The sequence below is a fragment of the Anopheles darlingi genome, chromosome 2, assembly GCF_943734745.1.
Source record: "Anopheles darlingi chromosome 2, idAnoDarlMG_H_01, whole genome shotgun sequence".
In the NCBI taxonomy this organism is placed as follows: Eukaryota; Metazoa; Arthropoda; class Insecta; order Diptera; family Culicidae; genus Anopheles; species Anopheles darlingi.
Window position 1 is genome coordinate 42,939,403 of NC_064874.1, and position 27,500 is coordinate 42,966,902.

A 27,500-nucleotide genomic window follows, 5' to 3' on the forward strand; every position below is an offset into this window, starting at 1 on the left:
ATTCATGTCCCGACGAGCAAACGGGTGGTAAGGGTGTGTGCTTCGGGTGCTACATACTTGCGGGTAAAATATGTATCAGACAGGGCACCGTCTGGCGTCCGACGTTGTTGATTGCCCAGCAGGCGAGCGTCACCAGCTCCGAATCGGACTGTGGCAGGTAGGTCATGGTGCTGACCAACCCGTGCGAGCTGATGCGTGAGTTGAGCACCGGGGACACGTTCCGCGTGTTGTTGTACGTCCAGCTGAACCGCACACCGTCCGGTGGGTCCGCCTCGACCTCGCACTTCACCAGCAGCGAATGCATGTTCAGCGAACCGACGGACGTTTGCTCCGTACCGGGCTTGCAGCGGGGTGCATCTGGAGAGGGAGAGAACGAGGAAAACGGGAAGATATTAGAGGTTTTTGTTTTGGCCGGTTGTCCAACCGCCAGGGGCTGGGTTAATGAAGTTTCGCCATGATTTGAAGTGATCAACAATGTTTCCCGCTATCCAGCGTGCAATTATCAAAGTTCAATCCAAATATCTTCTCTCTCATACTGGTATCTTCTCTCTCATAAGGTATTTCAAGGGGAGAACATTCTAACAAACTTATCATCTATCATTCTATCGTTCAGGTATTGGATGTTGCTGTTTGGAATACGTCGAATGCACAAATTTCATCGAAAATACCAAGTAGCTGCGTGCTGGTTTAGCAAAAATGAATTTAATTAATGTATAAATTCCCACTAACACACTGTTCTTCATTGCTATAATTTTTATTCTACATCTGAGATCTCTCTGATCTTTGGTATGTGGTTATTGAATTGGATTCCAACAATTTGTCTCAACTGATTTGTGACCATGCTGTCGCTTTCCAGAAACTATTCACGCAAAATAACAGGAAGCTCACAAAATAAGTGGAACAAACAGAGTTGAAATGCAGCGTAAGCAACATTCGGTAGAAAAAATAAAATCAAATAAAAATATGTTTCAAAATTCAGTTGAATCTTTCACCAGAGAATTGTAAACGATACTACGCTTGTTCTCTGGGCATGCTGCTCATCTGCAGCAGCTGCTACATTAAATAACGGAGATGCAGTTAACCATCGGTAGACTGAAATTTTAGAAATATTCCGTTATGGTTTTGCAATATTTTTGTACAGTTCTTGGAATATCAATATAGCAGTTTTAAACTTCGGTCCCCGTCCCCGGGCTGAATGAACAAAACAAACGTATTGCAATATGAGCAGTTTGTCCGTCAAAATTTCTAGAAATTGTGTTACATGATTGTTTCATTCCCAGATTTCAGCATCCAGAGTCGTTTGGATGCTCTACAGTTTGCGCTTGGGAAATGTACGAAATTCTCCAACCGTGAGTAATCGGACGCAAATAGCAATAGATAGATTGGTTTTTACTGTAAACAACTCCGTTCCATTCACAGTACGACCACGAGGAACCCTTCGACAATAGTGGTAGCTGATGTTTTTGGGGCATGATAAACGGAAGCAGACAATTTAATGGACTTCAATTCAATTGTTCCATCTATAGGTTTTAGATATTACTTTTCGATCTACAGATGCAAATAAGATACCGTGTATTGTAACTATTGAATTCAACAATTGACAACCATGTTATCCTTGAGTTTTCCGTTGATTTTTAAGATGGTACCATAGTTACAGCAAAAACTTCGAGGACCCACTTCCGAAAGCAAGTTTCATTACGACACGTGCATTGAACCATAAAAATGGCTATTGTACGCTCAATGAAATGTTTAAGAACATCATCAACACAATGAAATTGATCATTGCTAACGATTACACAGTCTTACCGTGATAGATTATTGTTCAAAACATTTTTTTTACTCGACTCAACACAATTGCTGGCGGTGTGAACACAAAATCATCGCCAGAGCGCATTATTATGACCTTAACAGAAACCCCTGCATACTTATGCTTAGCAAGGCCCCATTCTGAAACATGAATTCATCAAATTGTTAAAGAGATATTCCTCTTGCTCTTGGTTTTACTTTCTTGTTTTTCCTGTGGCGTTCATGTTTTCCTGAAAATACATTAAAAAAAAACACACCTCCAGGGAAATTCATCCTCCAAAATGGTATTTTAAGCTCACGCAACCGTCATCATCATCATCATCATCATCATCATGAGCATAGCGCTACGTTTGTCAGCAAAACGAGCTTTGCACCGACTCATCTCACTCATTCAATAATCCCACCCACTCCCCGGGAAAGTGGGCGAATGAATTCCAAACATACGCTTATTCCGGTAGCCTTCATACCAAAGACCCGAACGACATGTGTGCGTCATTATGGTGCGAGCGATGATGGTGAATTGCAACATTAAAATAATACCTCTTTCTGTATCACCCCAACTCTTCTTTCCCTCTCCCTCCACCAGTTCATACACCCACGAGAGGGGTGGATTGTCGCGTTCCGCGAACAGATTATTTCAGCAAGACTGACCAAAGTGTGCCGGAAAAGTGGAATTCCGCCCAGCGCGGCAGCTAGGCAAAGAATGGAACCGAGAAGAGAAACTCGGTCCCGGCCTCGACATCCGTGGCCACTTTTTCAAAGAGCGACCGAGAGAGAGAGAGAGAGAGAGAGCGCGCACCTCGAGCCTCCAAAGAGCACAATAGTATGCAAAAAGCTGCACGGTTCTGTTGGCCACCATCCTTTCGGGCACACGAACGATGACGAACGAGGACGACCTTGGGTGTATTGTTTATGTTTGCGAAACAAAAACGAAACAAGTCGCCTCTCATCCCAAGTTGCCCCACCCCACCGCTGGTTGCGAGCGAGGAGGAGTTTTCGAGAAGTTTAAGCGCAGAGTATGCCAGGAGTTTCGAAGGGATTGTAGACATATTCCGGAGGCCTGGAGTATGCCGAGAGCAAACAATAATACCCGGGACCAGCGGGGAGAAGACCGGGATCCCGGGATGCACCGCGAGAGATGCTGACGAAAGATGTGTCGCTGGTGGCGTTACGGTACGGTAGGGGGGGGGGGGGGGGGGGTGGTCCGTTCCTGTTCCATTCATTTATTATTCAAAAAATTTAATTCCATCATCCTCCTCGGGCAAGTAGCACTTTGAGTGAGTTGCACGCCAGGCGGGGAGGGGACCCAAGTTCCCTTTTTCCTGCGAGCACCACAACAATCGACCGAAACAGAGTGTTGTTGTGCTAATTTTCGGGGCCCAAGAGTGACGCACCTTGTGTTAAAGATGCTGATCGAACAGCAGGAAGAAGTTTACTTAAGTCGATTGCTGGCTGCAGTTTCGATGCTTCCTTGTGGCAACCTTTCAGTCCCGCCATTGTGTGTGTGGGGATTGTGTCCATTTACTAACGAAAAGAGCCCTAGTAACACAACACACTGTTACGATATGGTCATCGTCCGATCGTCACTCATGGAGAGTCTTGCAAAAAGAAGAACTTCAAACTCAAGAAAGCCTTAAGCCTCTCGAACGGTGACGGCTAGCGGAAGTGCTAGCGGGGGTGCGGCAGCGGCCGCCAAAAGAAGCCAAAGTGGCCACCCACGGAGAAGGAACCAAACAGGGAACCGAACAAAAGAGGTTACTCAAAAGGAACTCCAAGGGGGGTGAAGCTCCAAAAGTATAGAAAGCGAACGAAGAAAAGCTCGAACGCAAACTCGAACTCGCAACGGAAATATTATTATCTCTCTACTGGTACTGGTTCTTCTCCTTCGGAACACGATGTCCATAGCGAAAGGGATGTTATGCCTGCGGCCATAAAAGGGGAGAGTGGGAGCCAGCCCTTTCCCCTTTTAACCCCCTCTCCCGAAAAGCCCAAAGTTAGCAGCTCAATTCATCTTTTCAATCCAAGAGTGGGCGTTCAGGTCGAGGGCGGCCGTTGTAGGAGGTGGTAGTCAACGGGGAACCACCAAAGGCTGGCCACATCCAATCCTCGGTTGGTCTGGTACTGCTCAGCTCCCAAAGGGATCGATGGAAGTTGTCTTGATTATCGCCCTCGGCCGTTTGCTCTTCCATGGGCCTCTTCTTCTTTAATCTTTCCCACATGTTGGCGTTGGCGTTGGCGTTGACGTTGGTTGTTGTTGGTTGCTGGTGCTCCCCGTTGAGATTGTGATCGCTTCCATCGTATCCGGCGTATGGGTGATGGGTGTTTTGCTTCAGAAGGATGGTCCTGATGGGTTATGGGCACTTTGGTTGATGTGTGTGTGTGTGCGACTGACAGGGTCCCTGGCCGATGCTTATCCTTTTGTTATTATTTATGCTTCATCTTTTTACATTCAATTAAGACAATCGATGTTTACATCGTCATCTTGTGTGAAGCATTGTGCAGCAGCTGAACATGGCGACAGATTATCGAAATGGTTTCCCCGGACGGACAATAAACCGTTTAATGAAGGGCTCGATTGAATAGGATTGTGGAATGTTCAAAGTATGAGAGACGCATTCTCTTACAAATGAAGAGCTGAAGGCATTGTTTCTAATCGTCTCTGGAAGGATTACACTAACCAAACTAGCGATGTGTCTAAAGGCCAACTTCACTTGGTGTACAATTAAATAAAAACCCCGAAGCGGCATTCTTCGAAAGAGAAAAACCGATTAAGGCCGCGTTTCCCTTGTTTGTTATCGCCATCTCTGTATCTCAATGTTTCTTTCGGTTTGTTCCGTGTTCAGGGTACCGATAAGCCGGCACCTCGGCACCAGAGCCGTTACGGAGGATAATGGAAGGCAGCAGCACCAGCAACACACACACACACCCCACATGTAGCGTTGAGATCTGTTATCATGAATCAATTATGTATTTTCCAGCCAATCCCTAGCCGACCCCATTAGCTCTCGTCGTCCGGATGCCCAATTTACATTTAAATAGGTCTCGATTATTAAAGCCAGCGACAACTCCTCTGGATCCTCGCTTGACCAACCCTCCCTCCCGGCACCTCGAAACCCTTTGGGGTGGTGATGCGCGATCGAACATTTATGGTAGAAGGTAGAGCAGAGCAAGGAACGATAAGGTAAGCTGCAAAAGGGCTCGAAGCTCGAAGCAACAAACTTATCTCGAGGTCTACTTTTGGGCTTTTTCCCGGGGTGGGTCACGCAATTGGTGTTGTCTGAACCTCCCCGACGACGACGCCGGAATCACGGCCACATGGCCATTCACAAAAATAGCTTATCGGGTCACACCGGAGGGATAGCCTTGTCTGCGGGCTTTAAATTTTCATGGATTTTCAATTATGGTAATGGGGCCAACGGACAGACCCGGGTGTCCGGGTGTCCAGGTCCAACTGGGAACGCAATTAAGAAGAGTGAAACAATCCGGGCTGAATCCCGTTGTCCAGTCTAGGAGGAGGGACCACACCGTTCACACCTGATGCGCCACCCCGTATCGATTGAAAGGACATTCCGGGTTTTCACTACAGCTTGCTCTACATTCGTGCTGCAGAGGATAATCGGCCTCGGCACAGGGCCGGATTGGATCGAAAGTCCATCAAAATCGCGGTCCTCAGGTAAACCTTCTAACGAGATAACGAGTACACGCCACGCACCGCCAAACGTACATACATATCTATCACACGACCAGATATCAGCACGAAGAGACTCGCACCAGTCGCTACATTCGCTACTACTACTACTACTTACACTGTATCTTGAGCGTTAACGATGAGCTGCGCGTTTCACCTTCCGTGTTCGAAGCGGCACACGCGTACGATCCGGCGCTTTCCCGTTCCAGCTGCGTCAAGTACAAGGTTTCTCCATTTTCACCGGACATCCTCATGTTCTGGAAGAAGGAAAAAGAAGCGAATCCCGTGCGATCAGGCATTTTGGCATCCGACCGCGACCGAAACCGGCACCACGACCACGACCAGCAGCAGCAGCAGCAGCAGCGACGACGACGACGACGACGACAAGTACAGATGATGAAGTAAGTATGTTGCTCAGTGCGGACAAAACCGAGACACGAGGCCCACCACTCCCCCTTCACACATCCTTTGCGACCTTCTCGACAACGTTGACATTGGGCGATGATGGTGTTGGTGTTGGTGCACCCCGGACATTCCGGCCAACCGTAACCGTGGCGTGCCGTGGGGGACGGTGCGGATCATTAGTATCCCGTGAGGCTGGCTGGCTGCCTGGCTGGCTGGCTACGGTGTGTCTACGTCACCTCGAGCACCAACTTCGATCGATCTTTCCTCTCTCACCACCCCTTCCCACCCCGCCACCCCTTTCCACACCGCCCAAAGCACCAGCTAATGATAGATCCCGTTTGCGATAGATGAACATTTGTTACAGAAATCTTTCGCTGCCATGCCATGTCTTGGTGTTTGGTGGTCCGTGGGTTGCGGTCGGGTGTCGCTCGTGTGGTGTGTGTGTGTGTGACCTTCAAAAAACCCCTTTTTTAAGCCGCGAGAGAACAGAAGAGCGAACACCGGGGGGAACGCGGTCCGTGAAAGTGTTTCCATGTGATGTTTCACTTCACCGCCGACGCCGACGCCAACGCCAACGACGCCAGGTGAGACGAGAAGGATGTTCCGGAAGGCACCGAAGGAACACAAAATGGCCAGAGCCCGACCGGGACTGGATTGTAAAAAGCGAAAAGCAGTGAAGGTGGTGTAAATGTTGGTGGTGAAGACGAAAAGACGGAGCGAGTGGTAAAAAATCGAGCTATAATTGAACTGTCAAGCTCGTTGTACGGGGTGTGTGTGTGGCGCACGGTTACTGGGTGCACGGGCACGGCAATACCCCTCCCCGGCTCTCCCTCTTCCACTCATAAGTCGACGGACGAACACGAACGAACACTAACGACTTTGCAAGAAATGTGCGGATTATGCTCGTTACACTTCCAGCCCGAACTCAACGGAGGGTTGTCAATCGGTTGATAGATGTAGCGCACCAACCAACGCGAGCAGAGCTCCCGGCGGCGGTGTCCGTGGTTAGGAGTGGCACGTGGAACGCTCGCAGCACAAATTAGAAACGATATGTCATGCTCATGACCTCTTCCTAACGAACGCCAAACGACTGGTGAAAAATCGTCTATTGATTCACCGGCGGATGTTCACTCGCGCACCGGAAGCAACGGCATGACACCGGACCGCTGCGAGCGTTGTGGCTGGAGCCGGCTCCTCCACTTACAATACATCTGACAACCGGTTATGTCGTTCGTTCGTTCGGTCCTTCGACGGTGATGTCTCATGTTCATCCTGGTTAAAAGGATGTCAATTAGTGAGCATTTCACTTTACAATCCAACTTCCACGAACGCGCGCGCGTGTGTGTGTGTGCGTGGTCGTGGAGCTCGAGGAGCTTCCTTCGCTTCATCTCTTGACCCTTTTTGAAATGGGTTTTTGGCGTGGCTTCAAAGTGGCGAGAACAAACAGACAAACAAATGCTGTCAATTATCAACTCCATCGAGACATGGAAGGAGCTATCCATCCCTTCTTATCCATCCATCGACCAATCGGAAGCAGCAGCTGGCGGAAGATGCTGGCGGTTGCGTTCGCGTGTTCGCGGCACGTCCTCGGCTGGCAGCCATCAAGCGTCCAATTTTGGCTTTTTGGCACAAACAGAAGGAACGGGAACACGAAGAAAAAGACCCTGGGCGTGGTGCGTTAACCCAAAAACTTTACACCACGCAACGCTCCCCCCTCTGAAAAAGCTCCGAGAAGCTAATAAACGATCCGACGAGCGACAGCGCCGGCAACTCGAGAACGTGAACGATGGAATTGGTCCGGACCACCGATGTCGAGCAGCGACATCTTACACAATCACAGGGGAAATTAATTAGTTTTATCTCCCGATCACTCCCAGCTCAGCTAGTAGCGGGTGGATAAAAAGAAGAAGAAGAAACGACAGGCCACCCTCGATTCACATCTCAAGACGTCACAGCAGCGACAGTGACGATGGAACCCTCCAGCGAAAAGTTGCTCAAAAATGGAGTAGCTCGAGTGACACGAAAGGGGGGATCAATACCGGGGAGAAGGCGTGCGGTGCGGCAATCCCAAAAAAACGAAATCCTTCACCGTTAAGGGTACTACTCCTTCAACATGATTTATACAATCCTGCGGGTATTAGCTGTCTGTCTCTCTTCTGGCCCATGAAAGGTCAAGGGAGGTTGACTTATCGTCGCTCGCACCGCAAAAGTCGAGATCGACGGGCGAACGCACACTTTTCGCACACTGCAATCTGTCACCAGCGGCATCAGATCATTCAGACGCAGTGACGCTTCGAACGAACTCGAACTCAATCGGGAGTTTAAGACTTCGTCTTCGAGTGAGTAGAGAAGAGACACGTTATCAGCACTCGACTCGACTCTCGGTATCCGAATGTCGACGACACACGAAGACGACGAGGAAAGAAAGAAAAGGTGGTGGTAAAGGGTGGAAATTCTAATTTCGATCCAAAGATGGTTGTCAGCCACCGGAAGTCCGCCTTTAAAGCCGCGCTCCTTCGCGCTGCATTCGATTATCAGCTCTTCGGCGTTGGTCGTAATTGAATAAGTTCGTCCATTGCATTGCGCTGGTTCCGGGGACTAGCGGATGCTGAGCTGTGGCCGGCGCCGGCGGCCAGGAGAAAATGGAAAAAGCCAACATGGGCATCACGGGGCAAGACCAGATCATCATCGATCCCGGTGAGCGAGAGAGGTCCCTGCCAAAAGAGGAAGGTTTGAATATTCAACACATTCTCTCTCTCTCTCGCCAAATCCAGTCGAGTCCATCCTCCAGAGACCATCGCTTCTACGAGACGAGATAAGGTACCAGCCACGGGGCCGGTGCCGAGCCCTTACGGGAGGGGGCAAAACTAATTAGATCTGAAAATGGCCAGTTGGTGGCTGGTTGCGCGCGCTTCGTGGAGTAGAAGGTGGTGATCCGGTTGAGGGAAAGGTAATAAGATTAATTTGTTTGAAATAAGGGATTAATGATTTAATTACGTGCCGGAAACCCATAACTCCGTAGCCAAAAGGGGGAGGGAAGGAAGGGAAGAATGGAAGGAAGCTCCCTTTGGTCTATCGTTCGCATCTCGACCGAGCACGAGGTTCCGGTTCCCGGTCGGATGATGTCGACAACTGATAAGTCGCTGGCGGCCCATCATAAAGAACGTCGACATCTTGCCAGTGCTTCCGGCCGGTGAACAGTGAAGCATATGGGTCACTTCCGTGCCTGCGTGGCCTCCGGAGGCTCGACGGATCACCAGCACCGGTGGCATTACGGTTCGCGTTTGTCATTGAAGCGAGCGAGCGAACGATCCTTGGATGGTGGCTCATCGTGGCGCTGCTGCTCATTACTGCTGCTGCTGCTGCTGGCTGGATGGCTGGAGTGTCGAAGCTAATGAAGGTACTATCGGGAGAGTCCTCCCTTTAATCAGCGGCTGGTTGAAGCTGGTCGTCACCATCATCGGCTAATTGTGCTGCAGTGGCCCGTTCAGTGCCATATAGATATATATACTTACGTTTTTGTACCAGGAGAAGGACGATACCGGTGGCCGGGCGTCGGCACGACACTTGAGCGTTACGTTTTCACCCTCGGCTCGCGTGATCACCCGGCTCGGATCCTCGTTCGCCAGGTGCACCGACACGACGGGTTCGTCTGGAAGGCGAGAAGGAGAGAAGGAGGATCGAAAGTTAAATTTCCATTTTCCACAATCCACACCGCGCTGCACCGCGATAACAATGGTGTCCGGTTTACGGACACAATAAGCGCAAACGCGCATTCCTCTTGCGACTGGCATGGCCCCTATGGTCCTGCAAATGGTTACCTCCTCCGGCCCAGGGGGGAAACACCATTAAGGAAACTATAAAATTGAATTTATCGTTCCACTGCACATGCTCGTTGTTTTGGTTCTCGATGATTAAAGGAAGCAGCGCGCTCGCGCACCGATCCTGGGGGATCAGAACTTTGGTGGATTTCCCTCCCAGAGTTTCGCCAGCGCTCAAGCGCTCACAGTGCAGCTCAAAGCATTTTTGGTTAAAAGCGACGATATGGTTTCCGATTTTTGGGGGGCCCCTCAAAAACCCAAGCCGACGACCAAAGTAGGCCACTTCAAAGCCTTGATGTCGCTTCCATAAGCACCGGTAAGCACCGCGATTCGGCACCGTACAAAACACAATTCATTCGCTTGAATGAGGCGGAAATATGAGGCGGAATTGGGGTTGGACAGTTTTCCCCAACCTTCCCCAACCCCGCCACCGGTTTTCCATCCATAATTGATTTAGCCAAATTTCGCTCCATAAAACCCGTAGGGTAGCCTGGGTGGTCACTCCGTTCGTTCCGGTGACACAGCACAGCGAGACACGAGCGTTGTCCAAAATAATTAACAATTTCCCCGTTTTTTGGGGTGGGGGACTGGAGGCTGCTGCCAGTTGATGACCATGCCACCAGCTCCTTCCCCGCTTGGAAATGGAATATACATCACGCGTAAAATATTGATATTCTTCTGGAGGTGTGGGGATTTATCGCGTGCGACGACGCTGACGCTGGACCGCTGCGCTCGTAATAGGTGACCATTACACACACACACACACACACTCACACGCAGCCCATTTGTTGGTGGTCGGCGGAAAAGCGATTTCCCCAGAAGCACGTAATAGAAATCGTTTGAATTATGGTCCAGTGCGTTGGCGAATTTAATTTACTTCCAGTTGTGCGTGTCCGTTACCACGCGCGTGTGTGTGTGTGTGTGTGGCTGTGTCGCGGTCAACACGTTTTATCAGCGCGCTTACATAAACAACCTCCCATCCGGTGCAATCTTATGCACCGCGGGAGTGATTTAAGAGTGGGCGTAAATGTGTAGTGGGTGGAGTGGGCGGACGGACGGACGCATAAAGCCCGTTAATGTCACGTTTAGACTTTAATGCGTTTATCGCGATAAAATTGACCCTTAAATGGTGGCCTTCTAATCGCTCGATGCGGGCGTTGTAAAGTCTCGCAGGTTCTCGGCCGCAGTTGTCCCGTTTTATGTGCAGTTGCTTGCTTGTGTGTGTGTGTGCAGTGTCTAGCACTGCGTAGGACTTGCAGCAGTGTGCAAAGTGCGCTGGCGGATGGAATGAAATGAAATGAAACGCAGCGTGAAGCGCAAAAATAAAAACGTCCTGCGACACTCCGCCGACGTCGCTTTGACATGATTAAAGCTCATCAGCAAGCCTGGCGTAGCTTTGCAGCAAGCCGTGGCATATGCCCCGTGGTCCCGTAGCCTCCACCCGTTCATAAATCAGCGCGCGCAAAAACCGCAAAAGGTCAGCCCGGCTCGGTACCGGGAAAACCATTAGCCGTCCACGCTCGCAGTGCAGCGTCAGCAGTGTGAGCGTGTGTTCGTGCATGTGTGTGTGTAGCTGGCAGGCTGGCAGGCAGACAGGCTGGTTGGTGACGACATCGGTGTGCACCGGTTGCACCGCGCCAAGTAGTGTGCGAGCAATGTGCATTTCTTCGGTTTGCTGAGTTTGCAATAATGGTTGGTCGTAAGTCACCATCTCGCTGCCGTCGTCCTCGTTCCGGCAACGGGGCCAGTGTTTAACCACCACCCATCCACGACCACCTCTCCTCTATCTTATCGGACAGCAAATCGTCATATGCTGCTCCAGCTCTTGCTGCTGTTGGTGCAGGAGTTCGTCGTCCGTACTTCCGGTGGTGGTAGCTCCCAGTGATAAATCGTAACATGCACTATTTTTCATCGGAACCGCTCGGTTGGTTGGTTGGTTGAAACCGGACCGCAACCGAAGCTACGCCCGGGGCGTTGGGCGCTGGGCGCCGGTCGCACCAGCGCAAGTCCAAAGCCCTGGATTGCATTTCGTGTGAATGATGAGTTGTTGAAGCAGAAAAAGTGCTCCGCCATCATGTGGGATGGCTGCAGTGATGAAAATGGTGAGTGGAGAGGGCTACGGAGATGTGGTACGATTCCGGTGCCGACCGACGGAAGTTTCGCTGTTATGATAACAGACCCTTCACGGAGGAGGTACGACGTTCAGCAGCGTCACAGGGCCACACCACGCCTAAACACGCCAAGGACACACGGGCACGAAACGCGAACGCACTTCCCATAAATAACGGTGCATGTGAGAGGTATTTGCGGAAGTCGTTAAAGATTTCATCACTTTGCGCTCGGGATGGAGGCAGATGGAGGCGGACGAAACTGCCCGGGGGGGTGACGTAACCACGGGAATGTGCTTGTGGTGGTGGGAGTACTTACAGGCGACACTTATGATGCGCTTGTCCTCGATGGCGCTCCCGGAGAACCAAGGATTCGATGCCCGGCAGCTCAGCTCCGCCCCATCATTTTCGGCCGCCACGCGCAAGGTCAGAATGCTGGAGGTCAGGTTGGCGTCCTTGTGGTAGAGAGAGAGAGAGAGCAAGAGAGAGAAAGCACAGAGAGCAAATTAACGACCGTTACGGTGCAACACACACACACACACACACAGCAACCCATTAGTCAAACTGACGCCGGGCGCTTTCGGGACAATATCGTGTTGAGCGGCCGCCAACCAAACTTACGTTGCCGTCGGTGTGCACCGTGGTGTCGGCACTTCGCAGTGGTTCACCGTCGAGCAGCCACACGATTTTCGCCGCCGGAAAGGAACCCCAAGCTTCGCATCTAATTGGAACCGGACGTCCTGCCGTCAGCAGCTCGTTCGCCGACACGATCTTCACACGCAGTGGTTTCACTGTGAATCGAGGGGTCAAGGTGGGGTCGAGGTGGGGTCGGGGAAGGTCGAAGTCGATTTGTTTATTGATCATCGAGGGGAAAAGGGACGAGAGAGAGAGGGTACTTACGGTGCACTTGAATGGAGATTTCCTTCGTCACCGCCGGCACCAGCTTGGAACCGGCTGCCCGGCACTGTAGCCTCGAACCGAAGTAATCTCTGGTGACCGTGCTGATGAACAGTTGATTGACCATGGCCGCCGTTCCCTCGACGGCCGACGGGTGACTGGTGCTGGAGATTTCGACACCATCGCGCCACCACGTTACCCGGGGTGGTGGACGTCCTGCAGAGAGAGAGAAAGAGAGAGAGTTTGCGAATTATGAGCAGCAGGAATGTTTGATTAGTGTTTGATTATATAATTTGTTGAATTCATTATACGGATAAATTGTATGTCTTGACAGTATTTTTGATAAATTTTCGTTCATATCAATAGAGTTGATGCGTTATTTTAACATCAAGAACAGCAAATTAGGACGTATTAGAGCAAATATTCGCGTACTTTCTACATTTTTTCATGAATGTTTATGTTTATGTTTATTGTAATCAGATAGTTTGACGGGCTACATATGCCTAATCAAACACTTAGAAGCTAAGACGAGCAGGACACAACATCAATCACATTCAAACGTAAAACATCACGGTAGGAGCGCAGCGGGTCACCGAAATTAAATCTAGCAAAGTTCGCGTTAAATTGCCTAACTGCAAATGTCAACGGCTCGAACCTGCCAAAGATCGAACGAGCATTGGCGACTGACAGGAACATACTGGAACGGAGGTTACGGGCAGGAACATGAATATCTAGGGCATCCAGCAGTGACGGCGAATCTATGGAGCCCTCAAGAAGCCCGGCAATGAATGAACATTGGCTGACTGCCCGTCTCATTGAGAGTGGCTCCAGTCCTAATAACAGGCAACGAGTAAAATAAGGCGGCATTGTGCCACGTCTTATCCAGGATAAGCGACGCAATGCGAACCTGGTAAACCTGCGTTGTATCTTTTCTATACGGGATATGTGATTGGCCGTATACGGGCACCACACAACTCAGTCCTGCTCCAGCACCGAACGAACCAAACTGCAGTACACTGCTTTGATGCACATCGGATCCGAAAAATCTGCCGTCATGCGAAATACTAGCCCAAGCAGCTTATACGATTTTGATATTACGGAGTTCCGATGATCGATGGAAGACAGGCGGGAGTCGATGAGCAAACCCAGATCGCGTACACACTCTGATTTCGTAATTGCCTTGCCATAGATATGGTAGTCATAGGTGATCTTTGATTTGCAGCGGCTAAAAGACACCACTTGGCACTTTTCTACACAAAGGATGAGCTCGTTACGGTCCGACCAGTCTTGAAACGCTCTTAAATTATGCTGCAAGGTGTCACAATCGTTGCTAGACTGGACACAGTGGAAGAGGCGGGCATCATCAGCGTAAAGCAGAATACGGCAGCCATTTATCACCGTCGTCACGTCGTTGATGTACAGCAGGAATAATAGTGGCCCAAGATTACTCCCTTGCGGTACACCTGAGGTACCGACGAAGCACCGCGACAACGAGTCATTTAGCTGAACACAGAAACACCTCTCCAACAGGTACGAACGAAACCAGCAGACCATTGGCTCTGAACAGCCAATGTTTATCATTATGTGTGGAATTTTTGGCATCAATCGAAGCTAAACTGAAAAGAAATTGAATTTTTTAAACCACCTTTCACACATGGCACAATGCATCTTGCTGCTTTGAAACGGGTTTCAAAAATCATTTAAATGTCAAAGCAAATAGTTTTGACGTCTCGCCTTTCTAGATTGGAGGCATTGACTTTTTTTTTAACAAATCTTCGACACAGTAAAACTACATATTCTTGAAAAGTTATAGTTTTATATTACATTTATGTAAAAACATATAAAAATGTTTTCTACACAAAAAATCATCAAAAAAGAGCCTTTTTTCGTCCCGAATTAACATAAGCCCCTCCGTAACTGAAAGAATCTCAAAACCTTCAAATCAGGAATTGGATTAGTCGTTTTGTATGTGAGTCCAATGGAACGCTTGAGCTTGAAACTGGCTATCGTACGCATATCGTTCATGTCACAGTACGTTGAATTCAAATTAGAAAAAATGAATTACGCTGGATCATCTGTGGACGACGAGACTTAATCGTACTGAGGACAACCACTGCTCTGAATATCACAAGTCCAGTCTCAACTTTGCAACATTCTGAAGTGCATCTGAATCTGACTGTAACACTGCAACAAAGAAGCTAAATCCAGCGTCCACATTATTAAAAGTCTTTTGTATATTCTATTATTATTCATTTTCCTTCCATTTTCCGGAAGTCACTTTCCTTCAAAATGAAACGATTTGTTCAAGCACTTCGATCAATTGAAGCGTTTCTACCACATTTAAGGCCAGACTTTAGGTTCGCGTTTAGAAAAGTGTACAAGACGATAATAAAAAGGTCAAAGGATCTACAATTTGGTTAAACCTAACCCACGCTATGGTTCAATTTTTCAAAGTGAGTTCCAAAATTTAGCATACACAATGATGTGTCGAGTAAGATTTTAACGTTTCCCAATGTATCGTAAGATTGATACAGTCCAGATATAAAATTATTCCATCGAAACATCCTACAGCGAGACAGACGACGAAGTAACAAATCGACCAACAACCAGCGTACAAGCGATTCACCAAAGCTGCCTCTAATGGCGCGGAGTGTTTGCGTAAATCGGTTGCCGCAATTTTCGCAACACCCAACCCAAAGCTACACCACAGCAAAGCGCTTTTGGCCAAAGAAGAAAAAAAAGTAAAACATTGTCAATACGACGGAAGACGAAAGCATCCAAATTGAAACACTTCAATTACACCACTTCCTCCCGAGAGAAAACCATCAAAAGCTTTAAAATCTCATCGCGCGTCGCACGGTGGGATTGCGTTTAGCCGAAAATCGGCGTTACACGTTCCCAAGAACTGATGCTGCTGCTGCTGCTGCTGCTCGATGGCGAGAGAAGAAGCCCCGTCGTCGACCGCACTCATATGGAGCGCCACCGCCATGGCCATGCCAACCATGAATATAAAGTGTTTTCCTTCTCGGTACACATACACTATGCTCCATTTCGGCGGCCACCGTCGTCATACGCCGCTGTATGCCGTTGACGAAAGGCGGTCGTCGAAGGCAGCGGAAGATGATGATGGAGGAGGATGAAAAGTAGTTCAAAACAACGGAACGGAACACAGTGGAAGGAACCGTCGGAACCCGGGTACAACTGGGTCGTTCCATGAGACCATTCATACGCACACACACACACACACGGACACAGATCTCGTCTCGTTCCCGCGTCGTCTTGACTAAATAAATAATAAGCCCATTTACAGCGAAGAAGAAGGAAGCGCTGCTTGACAACAACGGAGATGGAACCCCGGAATGTGTGGCGGCCGGGAGGGAGTAATAAAAAAAGGAGCTCAATGATGAGGAAAACTTAGGAAAATAAGTTCGCCAGCGACTGCGGAACGGTCGAGTGTGTGCTGCTGCTGCTGCCGAGCACTCGTTGTTCCCCGGACTGCCAGCTGGTGGTAGGAAGAAGCTTTCTTGGAATTGTGAATTTCATAGTGTATGTGTGCGGGTGTGTGTGTAAGTGTGAGTAGCACCAGCACCGAATGGGATTCCGGGGGTTTGGGTGGTACCGGAACGATGCTTTTATGATGCATCCCTTTTCCCGCCGGTTTACTTCCGGAGGAATCGCACTTCTTCTCCACCTTCACCTCCTTCCAAGGAAAGTTACCCGGTTTGTGGTTGGTGTAGATAAGGGACTTCCTTCCCAGTTTTGTTCCCAGCGGTTGGCGCCCCGGGTGGAGTCTATCAAATTTTTTTTTTTTTTTTTTTTTTTTTTTTTTTTTTATCCGGCGCTACAACCGACGAGCGGTCTTGGCCTGCCAAAGAAGATTCCTCCACCGCTCGCGATCGAGCGCCGTCGTCCTCCAAGTCGGTAGTCCTGCTATTCTGGCGTCAATGTCGATACCGTCGCTCCATCTCGATTTGGGCCTACCACGCCCTCTCTGTCCATCCGGAAGGCCTAAGAAGGAGTCTATCAAATGGTTGTAGCTAAATGGAAACCTTGAAAGGAGTGGTTTGCGTGAATACCCCGGAAGCCGACTGAGCTCCAATCCGGGTGTGCGAAGTGGTTAAGGGGTTTCAAATGAAATTGATTTTATCCAACTCTTTCAGTTTCGAACAGCACTTTACTGGTATTTGAATATCCCCGATTCGGCAGAATTAGCATTAACATTGGTATATATTGGACACTCGAACATGTTGGCGCTCGATGCCTTCGCAATCGTACTAATTGGTATCTCTGAGTCGAGAATGGCTTCTTCTTTTCGAAAACCTCCACCATCACGGGGGTCATCGTTTCCTTTATTTGTATGGTACGACTTTATCGATGATCCTGGATTCTGGATAATTCCCCAAGCCTGTAATGTCTATCAGCTCTGGCAATGAATTGGATAATCGAGCACTGCAGCAGCAGCACCATCTTTTCAATCGTTCCGTTCCATCGATTCCCATCCACAACCGCAGTGCACGCCGTGACGATGCCAGTTCCGCAAAACGGTCCTGGATTGCGCCTCTTGGCCAATCTCTTGGCGCAAAATTCAAATGCAAACAGTTTACTTTCGATCCGATGGAGATCCGCGGCGGGATAACTGGGCACTGAGGGTAGGTGAGTGGCAGATCGTTCGCTTTTGCCCCTCGGAGCAATGTTTTGTTCCATTTTACGAGCGGCTTCCACCCCAAGGGTGCAAACCGTGCGATGTGAGAGAAGCGAGTAAAGAAAAAAAAAAGATTCTTTTTCTCCCACGCTTACACCTTTCACCGCCGCCATCATCAACATCATCATCATCATCGTCGTCATCGGCTGCAGTGCAGGGGAAGAGGGAAGTGTTGCTCGGTTGCTACCGATGGAGGCGCATGGTACGGTACGGCGCGATTTTGCGCGAATTTATTTATCTTTATTTTATTTCGTTTCCCCACCCCCTGGCACATTTCCCTTTACACCACGTTGCCATTGAATCTTTGCGTGTACACATACATTCGACCAAAAACACACAAACACTTTGTGGAGTACACGATCCAGGCGGAAGCAAGTCGATGTAGCTAACGTTGTGCGCCATAAAAACGGTTGAATAGTATTGGCTGCAGTAACGGTGTGACGCAGGTAGAGCACTAGCGACCGTGATCCCGACAGCAATTGTTAACAACAAGCAACGGGTTTGCGCACACGCGGCCAGGATACGCGGCTCTGGAGTAGCTGCATCCCGGTGCCGGCCGTTTGGATTCAAAAGAGGACCAAAGCTACCAAAGGATGGTGAACAGGCCGACGTCACATCACGTCACATCACAACGGATCGCATCACAGGATGTCATGCCATAGAAAACGCGTCTCGTCGAGCGATCCAACGCTACATGCCAACGAAGTAACCTCAGCAAGCCAGCAGCAAGCCAATGGAACCGGGACCAGAATGGCGAATGCAAGTAAATTGACTTTTTTTTTCGTTTGGCACGAACCTTGCCGTTCCGCCATTTGCAACACTTGCACCTAGGGCTCTAGGGTGTCGATGGGATGTTTCTGTGCGAGTAGAAATTCCCGGCGGGGGGTTCGCAGAAAGGAAAACAAACATTTTCAGACGCAGGCGGTCGGAACCGAGGCGCCGATTCGAACAGGGTGGTCTACTACGTGCTCTTTCACTCGGAGGTCCGGTAATCGACTCCGGGACCCTCCATCTCAGGGAGGGGTAGTATAGAAAAGGAGGGGAGCGGGTTTGGATATGGGATTCGATTCTTTTCCGGATTTTATGATCGGATCTCGGCACCGGTCGGCACCGGTTGGCACCTACATTGGCCACCGTTTGGTTGATCGATTGGTGGTCCCACTTGGAGGGGCCTCTGTGGGCGCTACTACCAGCACCGTGCGTGCGTGTGTGTGTGTGTGTGTGTGCGTGAGTGCGGATTGACAAAGAATCATTTGCCCATCATCAGCACCTACCATCAGCGGCTGCCATTGGCTCTGGGAACCATGTTTCCCTTCGGATCAGTTTGGTGAAAGTTCGTAAAATCGTTGACGAATGGTCCCCGTGGGAGATACAGAGAGCGAGAGAGCGAGAGGGACAGCAACCACTATCATCATGACTTAGTCCGAGGGACCGAGTAGTGAGGTCTGGGGTTTGGTCTGGTCGGTGGCAAAAGGTAAACAAAGGTGATCATGATCTCAACTTCATTGCTCGCCTCCTCCGTTGTTTCGGGATTGAGTTAATGCTTCAGTGGCCTCCGGGGGGGCGAGCGATGGTTTTGGAGAGGGCGTTGTGTTCTAAACTTTTTTTTTTACACTCGAGAGTCGGTAGCAGTCTCATCGGTCATTCAGTCAGTTACACACACACACACAAACACAGGGAACATATCAAGCATAAATATTTACATGACATCAAGCTCATCGGATACACTCGTCAGCATTGGCGCATCGGTACGCCAATGCTCCCATCTGTCAGCATTCATTCATTGCGCTGCGCTCTTCATCAACACAAATGGCCAAATGGGATGATGGTTGGCAGATTGAAATGATGGAAGGAAATTAAAATAAAAAAAAGGGCAAAGCGAGCAAATTCCTTCGGTTCGGAAGGTAACATTGGGTCCGAAGTTTAGAACCCCTTTTTACGAAACCCATCCGGGGTGCAGAGCAGCGCAGCGGAGGGAGAAAAAGTTTTACAATCCTCTCCCCGTTTTGGCTGGTAGTTTTGTTTGAGTTGGACGACGGACGGTCGTACGGCTGGCCGGTGGAAAACTAATGATGATCTGGCCCCTGGGTGGGAGTTTTGTGTTGGCGTTGGAGAAAGTAACATAATTGAAATGAGATTACTTACCACCGGACACCTGACAGGAGAGGAACAGTTCGTGGCCTTCGCGGAACGGACCGGCAACGGTGGAGATCTCCTTGCCCTGGGCGTCGAAAATTCTCGGCTCCTCGGGAGGAACTTTCGGCGAAGGGGAAGGTTATGTGTAATGTGAGAATGGAAATCAAATGTTAGGAAAATCTGCATTATCCCCTTGTAGCTGTAATTCTCTGGTGTTCCCTATTGGCATCTTGGCACTTACCCGCAAGCGTCAAATTGACTCGGTAGTTGCGCGTCGGCGAATTAAAGTAGTCCACCCGGCACCGGTACACGCCACCGTCGGACATTTTGATGTTCCGGATCTTCAGCCGCGCCTCCTTCGGTGTCGCTCCAACCGAGAAGAACAACCGTTGACCCAAATCGTTGGCAATCGTCGAATGCTGTGCGTCCGCGATCGGTACACCGCTCCGTGAGTCGAGGCTGTACAGTGGGATGCCGGTGGAGTCCTTGAACCACAGGACCAGCTTCACACCATCCTGGGCCGACGGTGCCGTTATGTCGCACGGTAGCTCGGCATCATGATCGATCGCGGCCCAAACGATGCGCGCGGGAACTGCAATCGTGTCGACGACGATGATGACGACGTAGTAGTAGTTGGTAGAGAAGTAGACGAAGAGATAGTGAGAGAGAGAGAGAGCGAAGGGAAAAGCAAAACGAAAAACCCGTCCGGTGTCCGGGGGCAAAATGTTACGGAAATGAAAGTCTGTCAAGATATTGACCGCGGCGCCGTTTGCGTTAGCGTTTGCTGCGGAATGGCATGCGATAAGCGGGGTGCTTGGTTATGAAAAAAAGATGGCCAAAGGGTTGGGCGGGGAAATTGTTTTCATTCGTGCTGGGAGAGTAAGCTATAAAGGGAACTACGAGATGCTTTCTACTGATGGAGCTGATAAAAAGTAGAACAGCACAGCTTCGCAAATGTAATCTAATGAAATCTACCGAGTTACCGGTGGCTAGGTAGCCGTGGAAAGCATAAATAACAACAGAAATCTAATCTACAGCAAGCACTTGAATAGCTACATCAATTGAATTCACTTCCTGGAAGTCGCCAGAAATTTTAATAGAAATAAAACTCCTTCTATTCTTTAAGGTTGGTGTAACGTGCAGCAATGGGTGGGGTAAATGAATCTCAAGAATATAATTATGAAATTGCGCAACATTAGGGTAACTAACCAATCCTTCGCTTTGCCTAATACGATGATACCGTGGGTTCGCCCAAAAACCGGATTCAAATTAGCAGAGTACCCATTCAATGTAAGCCTTTTGGAGCGTAAACTCGCGAATTATCCACCGGATTCTTGTAACCTTCAACCTTCCGTGGAGCTACAATCGGGACCTAGTTAAAAAGTCGTACCGGTAGAAGGTGGCCAGTGATTTTGTGGTGAGGGAAACAACTTCTTAAAAACAGATTTTCCCAATGCACCAGACCAGATGGTATCGTGGGAGAGGAACTGAAGGCTAACGAGACCACCAAGGCACCACCACGACCAACACGGTACTACTGCTGCACAACAGACCGGGCAAGCACTCCAAGATGGCCCCCAAAGTGTTTACTTTTGCCGTTAGCAACCGATCCTCCGGTCGCCGTTCGGCCGCCTTCGAGAACCCTTTTTCCGGTTTAGTGACGGTTCAGGTAACCGAAGCAAAGCCAAACAGGCTGTGCATAAGTGCAGAAAGAAGGGGTTAAGGTACCGCTGAGCCGGTTGGCGACCCGTCAGTCCCGGATCCGGAAACTCAACGAGCGCGCAACGGACACCAGGCGACAAAGAGCAGATCATGCTACGTGACGTGGTGTTGGTGGTGGTGGTGGTGGTGGTGATGGCAATGAAGGCAAGGCAGCTATCAGTGGAGTAGGATTTCCAGCTCAGCAAACCAAAACGAACGTCCCCGACGATGCTTTTGACGAAATTTGGAGGAATGTTCACGGTAAATAAAATAAGTCGTCTTGGTGTCCCCTGTCCCTGGCCCATCACGGAACGCACGGGAATGGGAATGTAAAATGGGAAGGGTTGTAAAAAGGGAGGAAGGGCTGGCGCTCTGTTGTTTGTTGCTGGATGGTGTTCTCCATTTTTTTTCTCCCTCGTCCCTCTGTGCGTTCGAGCATAACAGCGGAAACCGGATGTTAACTTGAAAAAGGATCCAATGCTAGTAAACAACCGGATTTTCTTCCTGTGACTTCTAGTAGGTGACATAAATGGCTTTTGGTAGCACATTAGTAATGCCGAGTGGGCTTGTTACAACCCTCAATTGGAAGTTTTGTAAAGTTCTTTTCGAGGGTTGCATTCATTATCTTTCGTTACCTTTTTTACTGTTTTTAATTTAGATAAAGTACTGCTTTATCTGGCTCTTCCATTTAGTATAAGTATTAAAACACAGACATGCTGCTTAGATATGATGCCCTCATTACATCGTTAGGATGTTTCTGCAAAGACAGAAATGTTCGATGCGAATGAACATTTTCCTATCACAATGAAACGCCCTTACAAAATAAAAAAAGTGTGTTGTGACACTGTTCACAGCGTATCGAAAAAACTAAACTTTGGTCAATTTCCCACAGTGAAAAGCAAAACCATAACTTAACGCATAGAAAACATACATTATTTCTGCAAAATGACTTGCACGATGCAAACAATTTTAATGCACACAGATGTAAACAATTTTTTTCATTAAAACTGTCTAAAGCAGTAGCGTTTGTTTTAATAAACGATAAAGTAGCGTTTTGTTTTTTGTTGCAGTAAAAAAAATGTCCGTAAGGAGAATCAATAAAATTTAACCACACTCTTGGTAAACAACACATGGTTGTTCCAGACGAACAAAAGTGCCTCTTAAATAGCTGCACCCGGATTGTCTAACCTGGACCAGTTTGAAGGTTGGTTTGAAGTTTACATTTTAATAATGCAACTTCTTCAGATTCATACCAAATCGTCTTGCCTCGGTTCTTTGTTGTTCTGTTCTCGCCATTACTACACCAGCACCACCAGCATCGAATACACGCTTAATTCGGGAGAGTCTCCTTCTCCTCCACCTCCTCCTCCTCCTGCCGGCCAGTAATCACTTTGTGGCAGGTAAATACACCCTCATCCTGGAGGTGCGCACATACTGCGCGTACGGGCGAACTGGACCCAAAGTCCAGTTCATTAATTTTTAATCTCCTTCGCACACCTGTTTTTCGGTGAACCGCCGAACCATGCGCCGAATGGTTTCGTTTCCACCAATCAGAGCACCAGAGGAATAGCCCCAGCAGTAGCAGCAGCAGCACTCCGGGGGAAAAGTGTTTTGCTCATTATCCCTGCGGACTCGTAAAAAATAAATCCCAACAAAACATGGTGCGGGAGGGCGGAACGAAGGGTGGGGTCCCGATTCCCGGGGAGTCTTTGTGCGGTTCACGAGAAACGAGCAGAAGAAGGAGGAGAAGAAGACCGACCGACATCATGTAGTTGTGACCACGTACAGGTGCGCAAATTACGTGTCCCCACGAGCCTCTCTGGGCTTCGTTTTCGTGTGTAAAATTGCCAACACACACACACACACACGCGCACACACATATATGCGCCGGTGCGCTCTGGAGTGGGAAAAACCCGGAAAATGTTCCTTCCACTCCCGGTGGAAAATCATACACTACATTCAACAGCTAGGCCCGGGGCCTACAGGGAAGGGCCAGCAGTTAGGCTGAAAGCTCCCAAAACAAGCGTAAAATCGGTGTTATTTGTCACCATGTAGGAGGTTCATGCATGCCCCGGAACCGGAGATGGCAGTGGAAGTGGCCAAGAGGCCGATGAGAGCAGCAAGGATCGTAAGGACCTCCTCTCTCTCTTTCTCTTTCCCAGTGTCCACCGGTAAGCCAACCGCGTGTTGTTTGGAACTCGTGCTTAACAAGGTTGACTTGAGCTGCAGAATTAAACTGATGAAAACCCGTCACCGAAGGACCATCAGGGTGAGCCCATCATGCAGCACCACACCACACGGGCACAAATGTAGAAGAGCGAACAGGGAGAAAACGGGAAAAGTGGAACCCAGAATGGAAAGTGTGTAGACGCGGGGCAGCACTGGCACTGGGATTGGGAGTCTGAATGGTAGATAAAATCACAACACAGTAACAGCATGTCCCGGCGATGGGCTGGCTTATGTTTGTTTTATATGGAGCAGAGAGGGTGGATTTTTTTTTCTTCTTTTTTTCTCCTTCTTATCCTTCTCTTTTTTCTGCCCCTCTTCCTCACCCGGCTTTGAGGTTGCGCTACAAAAAGGATTAGACGGTTCCTGTGGATGGAATGAGAGCGGATGAATCCGGGACGAAAAAGGATTCTCATCCCAGAGCGAGTGTCCGGGGGGAGGGGAGATCACCATTTTATGCTGGCTTGTTTTGGAGAGAGAGAGAGTTGTGGGTTGGACAGGAGAAGCAGAAGGCTCTGGGATCTGCGTACGGCAAATCTTCCACTTTTGGTTCAGTAACCTCGCATCCGGAGCAAGGCGATGAAGACTATTTGTCTAGTGGCTTAGTGTGTGGGAACATCTGGCGTTCGGCGAGGGCTCAACACACACACACACACGCTCGGGCTGCGCGACGATGGTGACGCTGTGGACTGATCAACATCCTTTGCAGCGACAGTCGACTGCGTCTCGTAATCCATAATCTTCGCCCGGGGGGAGGAGCGTAAGGGTGACATGCGAACGTCGGATCAGCCACCGAGCAAGAAGCTACGTGCAGCTGCTGCTTCGTGGTCAAGTGGTCACGCTGAAGAGTGTCCGTTTTTTTTTTTGGACAGATATGCTCCCGGTGCCAGACTGTGTGATTACCGTATATTCATCCCCTGACCGACCGTGGTGGATGGCACTGCATTCGGTATGATCTATGCGGCAATGATGAACTCGTCGCCAATGTATTCCATTCTGGCAATGGGCACTGGTGCGAGGCACATCAACTCATCTTCTGCAGCAGCATTATTCAGTATACGAAAATGCGAAAAGAAGCGAGCTTTAATGAAGGAATAACGCGATAAGCGTAAATGATAGGGTGAAAATCATTTTTTGGCTAGTAATCTTCCCCCCTCATCACTTCTTTTTTCCAGCACACTTAACATGGCCATGCACAACCACGGTCATGTTGCTTCTCGCGCAATCCTAAGCTGCTTTGCAGTGGCAATAGAGTTTCGTTCGAAGAGTTCGAGTGAATGTGAACAGACAACCAGCCATTGAGCCAGCCCCAGATGGATGCTATTTTTGCCTTTCCTTTGTCCTCAGTATGCCTTGGAATGCTGCTGGAGGTGGAACACCGTTGAGATTATAATGTTTCAGCGGGGCCCATTAGGAGTATTCATCTAGTAGCTGCAGAGATTCTCCCGTTGCACGGCGATCCAATAGATGCTTTGAGCATGCCCGCGTCTGCTCGATGTTGTAGCTGAATAGCGAAGAAAAGAGAATTAAATTGGGTTGGGAACGGGCCGGGCGACTGACGAAGGAAAATTGTCAAAAAGTAACCCTACATTACAGTGCTGCCATTTTGGGAATCAATTTTGTAACGCATATAAAATATGCACGATAATACCTCCGATGGCTGGGAAATCTTGACCATTCGTTGCAAACACAAAAGGCTGAAAGGTGAACGGTGAACGGTGAACGGGGATTTTTTGCTCCCAAAAATGTGGACAGCAATATTGCTGGCCAAGCGTTACACTTTTACAACGCCCCATTATGTGGGAGGAAATATGATAGCATGCATAAATTAGGACGAACAAGAAATGGGACTTGCGTCCAACATAACTGTTTCTCATATCTACACATTCATGCTCGATGCAAACTGATGGAGAAAAGGAACTGGATAGAACTATGGACATGGAAAGTAAGAAATAGACGAGAAGGGTTCGCCACAAAATAGGGCAAACATATGTGGAACGGAGATAAAAGAAGTCGAACATAGAAATGTCGAATGATACATAACATGGAAATTGAGAAAAATGGTGAAACATTTAACCAGGTCAATGCATAACGTATCGAGTTCTAAACCGAGCATCAACTAAGGTATATATACAGTAATAGGGACTACGTTTAAGCAACTACTGGCCCCGAATTTACGATTGTTTTTCCCTGTACTGCAATCATACGTACTGGTGTCGACCGTTGCTGTGGTTGGAGAGAATTTTCCTGCAAACGAGAAATCGCAGCTTTTAAAACCATTCCCAGTGGCGTTTTGGGCTGAAGAGGCAGTTTCAGGCAATCTTCATACATCGCTGGTTATTCCGATTTTTCTTTTCGCTCGGTCGTGTGGAATACTTTCGTACGGTGATGTGAGAGGTGAGTTTAGAGGAATGGTAGATGAGAATGATGAGAAGGTTGCTAATCGTACGGTGATAGGTTCATAATGAGCTCGTAGTAGTTGGTGTGTGTGTGTAAATGTAATGCAGGATGATTAAGGGATTCTAATAGGGTAGCAGAAAATATGAACCGATAATGAAGAAGAATTTGAAATGTACAGCCTCGTAGAACACTTCTCCGAACGATCAAAGTGGAGAGCATCAGTTCAAAACTCAAATTTTCAGAATTCGAGTTCTACTTCATCAACAAGAACAATAAAAAAACAAGTCCAATTAACAGATGCCAACGGCTGCAGAAATGGTTGCTAAATGTTTTGAGAAGAGATAGCAACGCAACGCGGGGAAAAAGAACAAGATATGCCCCAAAATTTCAGACCACCCAAGTGAAACGGAATCTCATCATTCCTTTAGATTATCATTTTTCCCATGCAACCGGAACGCATGTTTACGCAGCGAAGCACGCTTAACACGTAAACGAATTTCAATATGCCCGCTGGCGGATGGAATCGGAGGCAGAAAAACATGGTTCGCAATCAAACGTGTTATTCAAGATTCACGGAAATCAGCGCCCCAAGTTCCGGCAGCGGATCCGGGGGTTGCCGACGAGGTCATGCCGTGCCAAACTGTAAACACATGTTTCATCCATGACTTATCGCTGACGGCGTGGTGTCGCGCGTGTTAGAGCCGCGTCACTGCCAAACGCGCGAGACGTGCCAAGCAAGTTAGACCCAACATTAGCCGGCAGAAGTGTTTTTATCAATCCAAGGCGCCTGAGACGACGTCGTAAAGTTTCTTCCGCTCCCGGGTGCTAGGTTATAATGATTCCGGAGAAAATTATCACGGCCACATGCCTTGGGATGGCGGCTATTTCCTGCCACTCGGTGTCGTCCTCCTCGGCTGCCGCCGACAATCGCAACGGATGATTAACTTTAAAGTAAGTTTTAACGAATTTTCGAAAATTTATCAAAACGTGGCCCACGGGACCAAGCAGGCGCCTGGATGAGAGGCTGGAACATTATTATTCGTGGAACTGGGTTACTCCATGAGCGAGAAAAAGAAGCAAAAAACCTGGTGTACACTGGGGATCGGAAAGCGTTTTCGGAGAAAAACATATTACAGCAGGAAGGGAATTGACCAAAAAGGGAGCAAATTATTAGAAAACAAACCAGCCGAAATGTTAACAAGAAAAAAAGAGAAATACATATCATGTCAAAAGCAATCAACACTCGTCATCCAACAGAAGTAAGAATTCATATCGCTCGCTCGCATTGTGTTAGTATTGTGATTTCGTGCTGGCTGCAAGGGTTGGTGGGTTGTGAATGTTGTGTCGTGCTTTGAGGCGGTAGCTTTTGATTAGTTTTCCACACGTCACCGTTAGGCAGAAAATTGAAATCAAAACGATTGCTCACTCCTGGTCGTTGACCATGTTGGCAGTTGGAACACTTACCTAGAAGAAGAAAGAAGAAAAGAACAAGAAGATGGGAGAAAAACACGGTATGAGAAAATGAATATTTGAAGAAAGTGTTGCTGGCAAAAAATAAATCATTCGAAATCAAATACAGTTGTCCCAAGCTAGGGGAGAGAAGGAAGGAA

At 48.6% G+C, this 27,500-nt stretch overlaps 1 protein-coding gene across 4 annotated transcripts in view; it reads right to left on the reverse strand.

Moving 5' to 3' along the window:
• The window catches only part of LOC125949267 (hemicentin-2), a 134,246-nt gene that overhangs the window by 14,748 nt on the left and 91,998 nt on the right, over positions 1-27,500 (reverse strand). For 3 of the 4 annotated variants that reach the window (XM_049676161.1, XM_049676159.1, XM_049676160.1), the window contains exons 4-12: positions 25,702-25,737; positions 19,805-20,155; positions 19,573-19,683; positions 12,729-12,941; positions 12,450-12,619; positions 12,148-12,283; positions 9,415-9,551; positions 5,613-5,751; positions 58-357 (exon numbers count right to left, since the gene is read on the reverse strand). In XM_049676161.1, the coding sequence (XP_049532118.1) occupies positions 58-357; positions 5,613-5,751; positions 9,415-9,551; positions 12,148-12,283; positions 12,450-12,619; positions 12,729-12,941; positions 19,573-19,683; positions 19,805-20,155; positions 25,702-25,737 (1,593 nt within the window). The remainder of the gene's footprint in view (positions 1-57; positions 358-5,612; positions 5,752-9,414; positions 9,552-12,147; positions 12,284-12,449; positions 12,620-12,728; positions 12,942-19,572; positions 19,684-19,804; positions 20,156-25,701; positions 25,738-27,500) is intronic. The other variant, XM_049676162.1, reaches the window with a different exon arrangement.